Raw genomic sequence first — 10,788 nt, 5'->3', positions numbered from 1 at the left:
GTGAGCAGGAGCTGGCCTCATGTCAGTCAGAGCCATGCCTATCCAGCCCCAAAACAGACCCACTGAGGGCCAAAACTGAGCCAACCAGCAATGCTGATGGTGTCTCCATGATAACATATTTAAGAAAAGGTAAAAAACACTCCACAGCAGCTGTGAGAGAGGAGTGAGAAAATGTAAAAGAAACAGCCCTACAGACACCAAGACCAGTGAATAAGGAGGGAGAGGAGGTGCTCCACCTAGGTACTGAGACACAGATTCCTCCACAGCCCCTGGAGAAGACCATGATGATTGCATGCTGTGCCCCTGCAGCCCATGGAGGTCCATGTTGGAGCAGATATCCATACTGCAGTCCCTGGAGATCTGCGCTGGAGCAGGCTCCCCGCAGCAGCTGTGGCTCATGGAGGACCCATGAACATGAAGAACTGAAGCCCATTGGAAGGACCTGCCCTGGAGCACTTCACAAAGGTGGAGCAGGGGAGCAGCATGAACAGGAAGAAGCAGCAGCCACAAAGTGCTATGAACTTTGCTATGACCACAACACATACTACCTGGTCCCCTGGGGTGAAGAAGGAAGGGCAGAAGAGTCAGCTATGAAGCTGAGACTGGGAAGAAAAGGAGGGTAGGAGAAGATAGGTTTAGTTTTGTTTTCATTTGTCACTATCCTACTCTGCTTTTAATTTGCCATAAATGAACTCAATCCTCCCCTGAGTCAAGGCTATTTTGCCCACGATGGCAACTGGTAAGTGATCTCCCCATCCTTATCTTGACCCGTGAGGTTTTTCTCGTATTCTCACCCTGCCTTGCTGAGGAGGGAGAGTGAGAGAGCAGCTGGGTGGGCAGCTGGTGGCCAGCCAAGGTCAACCCACCACTGCTACAAAGAAAATATTCTCTCACCTCACCCCAAATCTCAGCCATACTCCACAGGCAGGTGCCCCTAAGATATCACCAGGGATCTGCTCTTCCTCTGTTACTATCCCTGTGCAGCCTCTGGTGTCAGGTCCGTGGCCCGTGCACAGAGATGCCTCCTTTTAGCTGTGGTGCAGAAGACAGGCTGGGACATGGAGGTCAGCTTGATCTGACAGAGTATCAGAGGTGCGGGCTGGGTCTGCACGTGCTCTGCTCACCCGTTAATTTGCAAGATTTCTTTGCAAGGAGAGCAGAACCAGTTTCCAACCATTCGCTTTTAAGTTTCATCCCCGTCACGGCCTCCCATCAGCTGCCATATGGCCAATAGGCTCTCTCTGTTCTACACTCATTCTCCCTGGGCGCTGCAGTACGTCGCTTTCCGCTATGGTCTCCGTTTCTGCTCAGACCCAGAGCTGAAATCACACGCGTTTGGAAAACCACCCTCTACCTAGAGAAGCTGGCAGATGCCAGCAGAACGTGGACTGGCAGCAAGACCGTGCTGACGCCCCGGCTGGAGAGGAGGAGACATCAAGGCCAACGTCTGTTAAGCTGCTTTCTGAACATCAACTTCGTTCCTCTTTTGTTTCAGCTGTAGCTGGGTGAGATCAATTCCTGCAGGTGACAAGCACAAGGAGACAGAACACAGAGGCAGAGAGGAAGAAAAAGAGGTAAGAAAACTTTTCTTTCTCTCTTTCTCTGAGAAAAGAGGCCAACCTGGTTTAGGGTTTTTTTTTATGCTGTGAACTTTACTATTCCACACAAGTTGCTGTTTCGGCACAGATGAAGTGGGTTTGCCCCACTTAAAGGTCTGATGTAAAACCAGCTTGAAACTTGGACTTGATAATACTTCTGGCTGTGCAGTTCCCCGAGGCCTTTTAGTTTTAATCAAAAAGCATATGCCGCTCTGGATTTTTCCCTGAAAGGGGCAAAAAAAAAGAGGGACCTATGCAAAGTTCAACCTGCCTCCAAGCCTGGGGATCTCACAGATCTTTTAAACCAGCGCATACAGAAATATGTCTGATATGAGGGCCTGTCACTGTTGACTATATATCCCCAAGGAAATGCACTGGGGAGTCCTTCACCAACTGCCACTTGCTATCACCTTCCCCACATGCCCTCCAGGAAGAGGAATTTTATTCTAAAAAAAGCCTGAAAAATGAGAAGATGGCGTTCTCTAGCTAATAAGAGACATCTGATTACATCTATATGTGCTGAGACCAGAGGGGTCTGTTCTGCTGGGCAGCTATGACTGGCTCACTGGCTGACACTGGCTGGCAATGCAGCCTGATCCAGTAGCCCAGGGCTGAGCGAGCAGGATTTCTTGGAGCAAGACGGATCCTTTCAGCTTAAGGGCCTCAGAAAAAAGACTTGCCTTCTCCCTCCATGGATTACCGCACTGTTCAAAATGGGAGTTTCAGTTGTGGTTGAATTTTTTAACTTTCAGGTGGTGTAACCTATTCAACCTTTGTCAGCCACCTCAGATACTCCTCTACGTGATGCATTAAGGCTGTGCTCAGGTTACTGCTTAATGTTCTCCACTATAAACTGGACAGTCCTCTTCGGTCCCTGGTGCATGTTAGCCTCAGATCAGTTCACAGACTTTTCTTTTATTCTCCCCGGTGTTTCACAAACATGTCTGCCAGAGCTGCCTGCAGTATGGCAGGGCTTGCCTTCACCCAAACTGAGCATCTGCCCTCTTCCCGCTCGTGGTTCTCGGGCACCCGGGGATGGTCCTCACCCCATCTGCCACAGCCTCATGCAGGGACCTTGTATTCACTAGGGAATTCACAGGAGGGATGCATTTTTGCTCTGAATGGCAGATAAACGCCATTCCACTGTTCTGATCTTATCAATACATATCTTGACCCTTTTCCTGTCTGAGCTGTGCATCAGGTAAACTGCATGGTTCTCCTGTTCTGGCAGCTGCGTTAATGATACCTGAACATCATCCCAAGTATGCACATGGCTTGGGAGGGAAATGGAGGGCCTGTCTCCAGAAGGCATCTCAGTGCCTTTGCTAGTCACAGCCTCCAGTGGCTTCAGAAAGTCATCCCTGGGCTGCAGTTGTGAATTAAAGGACGAAAACTGGTTTGCAGAGCAAAAAAGAGGAAGGTTAGGAGAAAAGACGAGGGGCTACGTGGGGGAGGGAAAGCTCAGAAAGCAGGTACTGAAATACCTACGGTGTTTTCATCTCTTTGCTTCCCCTTAGGCCACTGGAGAGGTTAGAGCCAGTAGGGAGTAGGACAGGCTGTGGAGATAGAGCCACTTCTTGTGACCTCCGCATGGGTCCAGGCACGCGGCTGGGCCAGGAGGACTTTAGGGCTGAAGAGAGCTCGGCTGGCACTGACCCAGGGGCCTCGGGCCCGGCCTCACCCTGATGGCAGGACCGCTCTCTGAAGGGACCCACCCTGCCCCCGCTCCTCCCTCACACAGCAGCTCCTCAGGGCACCAGCTGCTCTCAGAGGAATGGCCACAGGAGCTCAAGGGGAAATCGAGGAAGGGCAGACAGTGGGGCCTGTGGAATGACCTTCATTGCTATCACCTCTTTGGTTTCTGCTGGCTACTGTTGTTGCATTTGATCACCTACCCTGCCTGAGGCTCACATATGTTTGCTTTAACATTAATGGGTAATTTCAAAGAAACCTCTACTATTAAAAAAGCCGGAACAGCTTTGCTTTAGAAGTTTAAACTGAGAAGAAGAGAAATGGTCCTCTGTAACCCAGAGCCCCAAAGCCAAGCCCAGCCGGTGTGCACAGTCCCCCAGCCCTTGCCTGGCAGCCACTGCGAGGGGAAATGTAGTGCAGCAGCAGAGCCCTTGTGCAGATGGCTGGGTGGCAGCACCCAACCCCCCACTCCCCTCAGCGAGCTGCTTCCAGATCAAAACCACAGCCACAAGCAAGAGGAGAGAAGAAAACAAAAAAACCACACTGCATGAAAGAGGTACATAGAATCACAGAATTGTTACGTTGCAAAAGATCGTTAAGATCATCCAGGCCAACCATTAACCTAACACTGCCAAGTCCACTGCTAATCCATCTCCTAAAGCACCATATCTACACAACTTCCAAACTCATCCAGGGATGGTGCTTCAACCACTTCCCTGAGCAGCCCCTTCCAGGGCTTGACAACCCCTTCAGCGAAGAAATTTTTTCTAATATCCGACCTAAACCTCCCCTGGCACAACCTGAGGACATTTCCTCTTGTTGTCCAGGAAGACAGCAAGAGAGGGAGATGGCCTGCTCTGCATCAGCAGTGGTCGCTGAGTTTTGTATTTTCTTTTTTTATTTTAAATTTACTCCACTGTCATGCTGGTGCCAGCGTGGGGGAGAGCTCTCTGCAGCCACTGCCCTCTGGGGCTTGGTGCTGGAGTGAGAGAGGGGCTGTCAGCCCCAGACTTGGTCCTGCAGGCATCATTCCCTGGAGCAAGACTGCTCACTACATCAGCATTCCTCTTCCTCTCTATTAGAGAGGCAGGCATTATTAAAATACGTCAAGAAGGAAATTAAACAAGTTTAATAAGAGGGGGAAATTAAAATGAAACTGAAATCAATGTTCAGTTGGGTGGAGCCTTGCTCCTTTGCTGCTAGATGTGCTAATAAACCAAGTATGCCTGGAGTGTTTCTGGCACAGAGGCCAACTGGCATGAGGCGGTCTGGGCTATTAAATCACTTAACCTCCAAAATGAAGTGGCTGTATGCCAGCTGCCTAATGGGAGTGGTCCCTGGCCCATGCTAACACCTAAATGCATCTTGGGAATTGCTCAGGAGAGCAAGAGTTGTCCTGGGCCAAAAATGTGTCAGGAAATGTTCTAGCAGTTTAACAGGATCGATGAGAGTGTTCTGGTGCCTGGGAACATTCCCTGACACCACTTCATTTCTGAATACCACCGTAAGACAGAGCTGGGCTGCCTGGAAGGAGGCTGCAGGTCTGCTACAGCCATTGGCTAAGGCAAATGGAATGGCTCAGTTCACACAGCACAGCAGAGTAGCATTGCCTTTGACCTGGCCTGGAGGGGTATAGAAGGACATAGAAAGACAAGGGAAAAATAAGAAGTGGCATGCATGAGAAGCAACCAGGGAGAAAGGGAGCATGGAAGAAATACTAGCTGGAGGCAAACCATTTTCCCCACTGACTTGTAACTTGTAAGCATTATATTGTAGAGATCGCAAACCATTTTCCCCACTGACTTGTAAGCATTATATTGTAGAGATATGCCATAGAAATACAAAGACTAATGTGAATGAAGTAGGAATGTAGAATGTGAAACCACGAGAAAAAAATAGAAAACCAAGGATGAATCAACCTCTTCCTGCTGGCCCCACTGGGACAGGTGAGGGGACTGTTCATATTGGTGCTGAGGTTGCTTCTGTTGTCTCAGGAATGGGTCTTACTCAGGGTCCTAAGCCAGTTCTCTGTTATAGAAGTTTCTTCAGTTAGATGCACACAGATGCCTTGTTGTTGCCTCTTTCTTTATTCTGTAGCATAGATTCCACTACTACTTGTAGTTCCACTTTGCTGCACTGAGGAATGGTAGATACTGACTGGGAACAAGGGGCCCATCCACTGAGGTCTGAAAATCAACCATTATTAACAGAGCATTTGGGTTTTCCAGGATAGCAGCCCTTGGCAGTGGCAGTGTTTCCAGCTGTGCTGTCCCTGCAGTGATGGAGCCACATGGCATGGTGGTGAGCAGCACGCTTGCTGTCTTCTGGGTTCTACATCTGGGTGAGTCTTCAGTTCATCAAACCTGCACGGTTCCTGCAGCCTTTCCACAAGCCCCACAACATTTGGAGTGGTTTTAGGCTCCTCCCAATTTGCCGTATAACAAAACTCACACCGTTTAGAGCAGGCTCATTCCAGCCATGAAGCTGTGACAGCTGCCTTCTTACCTTGTCTGGCCCACTCCTGCACTGCCCAACAGGTCTCTGAGGGGCTATGCACTGAGGATTAGGGCAGAGGGGCTAGAAGCTGAGAGGTTCCCTACATCCATGCCCTGTTATTATAGAGGCAGCACGGACAGCTCAGGCTCTGGGACTCGGGTTGTTCCCAGCTAAAACCAGGGTGTCTGGAGCTTCACCAGGTTTGGGGAGCTGCCCTGCAGAGATGCAAGAATGGGGTTCCTGTGAGAGCCAGGATGCACACTAAGCAGAGTGGAAAATGCCACCTTCCAAACTGCCTCCAGGTGCCTGGGCAAAAATGTGTGTTCCTCATCACAGATTTGCCCTTACAAATTTGGTGTTACCAACTTGATTTGACTGCTGATGTTTGGTGGACTTTTTAGTGCTCATTTTCCAAGAAAGGGCCACGAGAATGATCCGAGGGCTGGAGCAGCTCTCCTATGTGGACAGACTGAGAGAGTTGGGGCTGTTCAGTCTGGAGAAGAGAAGGCTCCCAGGTGACCTTATTGTGGCCTTCCAGTATCTTAAGGGGGCCTACAAGAAAGCTGGGGAGGGTTTTTTTAGGATATCAGGGAATGACAGGACTAGGGGGAATGGGGCAAAGCAGGAAGTGGGTAGATTCAGGCTGGATGTGAGGAAGAAGTTCTTCACCATGAGAGTGGTGAGACCCTGGAATGGGTTGCCCAGGGTGGTGGTTGGGGCCCCATCCCTGGGGGTCTTTAAGGCCAGGCTGGATGAGGCTCTGGGCAGCCTGATCTAGTGGGAGGTGTCCCTGCTCATGGCAGAGGGGTTGGAACTGGGTGATCCTTGTGGTCCCTTCCAACCCTGACAGATTCTGATTCTGTTTTAGCAGAGGACTTAGTAGTGTTGGCTTAATGGTTGGACTTGATGATCTTAAAGGTCTCTTCCAACCTAAAGGATTCTATGATTCTATGACTGAAGAAAGCCAAGACTGCATTTCTCAGATACTCATCTTTGATTCCTCTGGTTGCAGAGGAAAGATTAGACATCTTCTATGCACTCTAGAAACAAAAGCAAAGCAAAAGATATAAACTCTTATTAATAACATGTATAATTCCACAGTTTAAGATAAAATAATAATTTTCTGTGACCAGTGACTGATTATTGAAGATCCATACTAGCAATGTTGCCAATTACCTATGCTCTTGGAGGAACAAGTAACTTGTGGAAAACCCTCCACTAGACTCACATAAACTTTTTATTTTCCACTGCTGTGGCTCTCTAGTACAAGGGTCACCTGGGACATCTGCAGGTTAGGCAGCTCTGAGAGTTTACCAACAGTGACACAGGAGACCACAACCCCCTATTTCAAATGGTACCTCTGGCACTCCATCTCCTTCTTATGGTCTGCAGAAATCCTCTTTACAGAGAAGGAAAGGAAGTGGGTTTTCCAAGAAACCACTCCTAATGTTTCTTTAGCATTGTACATCTACTTCTTTTACTGTCACATAGCCCTCATCCCACAAACAGGAACCTGACATTAGACCAGCCTTCTTTCTTTATACTTCATCCTAGGCATTCAGTCTTGCTCCATGCAAAAATTGGAAGAAGGTGTGAGCAAATTTGCCAGTGCTGCCTCAGACCTTGAGTGGTGAGTGAAGGAGGGCTGCACATATGCTGTCCTGCCTTCGCTACCAGTGGCACAACTAAATCTTGTCCAGTGCAAAAATATGTTTTCAGTAAAACTGTTGATCTCTCAAAACTGTGAATAATGCTGAATCCACCACAACCACTGGTATATTCCCTGTTTCTGAATTTACGTGAAACAGAATAGCTGTTAGCCAGATAAAGAGCCCAAAATGGAAGCTTTGGAGGGAAGCTTTGGAGCTGAAAAGGGATGGATGGATGGATGGATGGATTGGACAAAGGAGTGAAAAATTCAGAAATTGAGGATAATGTTCCCAGTATGTAGGAAAGGGAGGAGGAATATCTGTGTCTGTCTGGAGGGATGGGAAGTATTCACTGAGCCAGCCTTCAGAAGGTGAATGTATGCCTTTTTTGTGGGTATTGACTTTCAGGTCTGATTCCTACTATGGCTCAGCAAAGTGAACTGCAGATTGGGGTTGCAGGACAGGAGGTGATACTGAACTGCAGGGGCGGTGATACTGAACCTCACGGCAAAGGTTATGAACAGCACGTGACCTGGAGGCACCATAGGGCTGTTATAAGGTGGTTTAAAAATGCCCATATGAAAGGTAAGGCTTCCTGTGCATCATCCCTCTCTCCAGTATCTGGCTAAGAAACCTTTTCCCTCCTAATCAAGCTTACTTTTTCAAAAGGCAAAGGCAAAGCTACCATGACTGATCGATCTGAGATCATCCCCAACAGTAAACATCTGAAGGTGTTTGACTTAAAGATCTCTGATGCTGGCACCTACACCTGTGAATATGGTTCCTCCACAGTCAGTATTTCACTGCATGTCTTTGAATGTGAGTGACTAGAGAGCTTTTATCCGTGGGGAGGGAGGGGACTACAGAGCTCAGAAAGACATCTCTGCTGGGATTCCTTATCCAGCTGCCATTTATTCTGGCCTGGGCTGCGATAGTTCATTTCTCCTCCATCTCAAGGGAAAAAACTCTCCATATTCTCTTTGCTGTGACACTTATCCCTGTCTCACAGGAGGAGTTGACTTACGGGCTGCACTTTTTCTTTTTACAGTGACAATCTCTTCAGATGGGCACTTTCTGCCAAATGAAGTCCCTAAGCTGACTTTAATGCAAAATTCATCCAGTTCTCTACCCAATCTCAGTATCACTTTGTTTGACAGTAACAATAACAAAGTAATACCAAAACTACAACGAAAGGAGACTCCTCAAAAATTCATACTGGAGTTAAAGCAACTGAAGGTTACAGACAGCGGGACCTGGATGTGTCATGTCCATTCGGACTCTCCATTGATCAATCAGAACATCTCCTTTGATGTGAAGGTATTAGGTATGCAAAAACAAAACCACAACGCACACACAGCCTTGAGAACTAGTCCTCCCTCCATCTCAGGAGCTTTTACTTTCCAGCAACCCAAGCAACGGTGCTTCAGGGTCGATTTCCCAAGGCTTCCAACACTGCAGCTTGGGGATTGCCCTGCTGCCTGAGCTATCTTCCACACTTGCTTTTATTTTCCTCTCCAGGCTTGGTGAGGAGAGGATCCTCCTCTCCTTAGGCTCTATTCTTCTCAAGCCCTGGTGAGCTGGGGAGCTTTGGCTCTTTAAAACTATTCTGTTTATCCTTCCTGGGGTTTCTCATGGCTTTTTGCCAAGTCTTCTTTCAACTAAGCACAGCATGCATTTCTCTAGATCAAGGGTAGAAATGGGGCAGTGAAGCCAAGGCTTTCCATGCTTCTGTATTCCTTGTCTCTTCTGAAATCAGGTTTTCAGAATCCAGATTCGGAAAGAAAGTATGCAGCTGTTGACAGCACTGTTGTCTTGTCATGGGATCTCAACTTCCAGGAGATAAAATGGAAAAAAGGTTTCACAGGACAACTGAGTTGGAAACAACAGGAGAGTGCAACTGCTCATGAGCTACTTGATTTCAATGTCACAGAACAGAGAAAGCAGCATGAGATGAAAAAAAGCAGCCGCTTTTGGTTTGAGATACCTGAAAGCAAACCTAAAAGTACCATACAAGTGAAACTCCCCAAAGTCCATTTCAACCACTCGGGACAGTACCAGTGCCAGCTAGAATACGACAGAGCATACACACAGAACAAGATAGAGCTGGTGGCAATGAAAGGTGAGATAGAGAAAAGTGGGTCAAGAAGCTGCAGAAATCTGGAAGAAATCTGGAAGATTTCTGGAAGAGTATGGGTGGACCCATCCTTCCCATCCTCTCACTCCCATGTCCTTTTCTTACCTTTACAGTCTCAGCTAACCCTTCTGGGCCACTCCTCAGAGGGGCTAAGATGACCCTGATCTGTCAGGTCTCTAGTCCACTCCCATCCAACACTCACTTGCTCTGGGAACGTGTGAATGGAACTCAGATGGACATCAGGAAGTCAAAGCAGCATGAAACGAAGGTGGAGGTGGACGTCAGCGCTGCAGGGCTGTGGAGCTGTCACCTCACAGAAGACAATGACAGGAAGATCAGCATTCATTACCGCGTAGGTATGGAAATCAGATTCACATCCCTGCCTACACCCCAAAGCCTTAAAATTCTCTTTGCCTCTGTGTCTGAATACTTTTCTCCTTCCACAGAGGAAGCTCCTGTTTGGATTAGCTATGTGGTAATTGGAGCAAGCATTGGAGGCAGTGTGTTGGTGTTTGTCCTTGCATGCCTGTGCATCATCGCTGGTATAAGCTGGCATCGGAGGAGGGTGAGTGCCCTGGTCCCTGTGAAAGGTGAAGAAATGACAGTCTACCCTAACCATAGTCTGACTTTCTGTCTGGGTGGAGGGCAGAACAGATAACAGGTCAATCCTTAGACTCAAAGCAAATGTTTAGAGGCAGACAGTTTGCAAATGTTAGACAGTAGTTTGCTTCCACTTCAGAGGAAAGCATTTGAAGCAATAAAATATCTAACCATTTATTTCTTCTCTCCTGTCAGCAACGGGCAAAAAGGATGGCACAAGCAAGACAATACTTGCTGGAAAACAAGACATGCCAGTGTCGGCAGTAAGTGGCAATGAGGGCATTCAGAACGGGCAAAGACTCTGGCTTCAAGATAGAGGAGATGGATGGCTGAGTGAGGAGAAATGGAGCTTGAGCCTGCTTAGTGCTACAGTATAGCTGCACTTCAGCATTTTCAGCTCTTACTCATGTTAAGTCATGCTTAAGAGTTCTAAGTTACATTTAATTAATTTCCTTTTGTGCCCCAAACCCATGGTAGCACTGTGCTGGGAAATTTTGGAGCAGAGAGGTTTCATCTGAATTACTGTGATGTTAAGAGATATTAGCCAAACCCAAGCAGGAGCTCCAGGGTCCTTTGATAGATTCCACAGTGGATGTGGGACCTGGATATTGAGGTGGTG

General features: G+C 47.9%; 1 protein-coding gene across 1 annotated transcript; it reads left to right on the top strand.

Moving 5' to 3' along the window:
• Positions 1–729: 729 nt before the first annotated feature.
• CD4 (CD4 molecule) lies at positions 730–10,432 on the top strand (the record flags this gene model as incomplete). The annotated part of the gene is made up of 8 exons (XM_008935179.1): positions 730–739; positions 7,844–7,948; positions 8,066–8,254; positions 8,484–8,759; positions 9,192–9,554; positions 9,683–9,925; positions 10,016–10,134; positions 10,365–10,432. Coding segments are annotated over exons 1-8 (1,373 nt in total), but the record flags the coding sequence as incomplete, so codon positions are not given.
• Between the last annotated feature and the right edge of the window lie 356 nt (positions 10,433–10,788).

The sequence above is a fragment of the Merops nubicus genome, unplaced genomic scaffold (assembly GCF_000691845.1).
Source record: "Merops nubicus isolate BGI_N331 unplaced genomic scaffold, ASM69184v1 scaffold432, whole genome shotgun sequence".
Lineage (NCBI taxonomy): Eukaryota > Metazoa > Chordata > Aves > Coraciiformes > Meropidae > Merops > Merops nubicus.
Note: the sequence above shows the minus strand (reverse complement) of the source record. Positions and strands in the feature narration are given on the sequence as shown.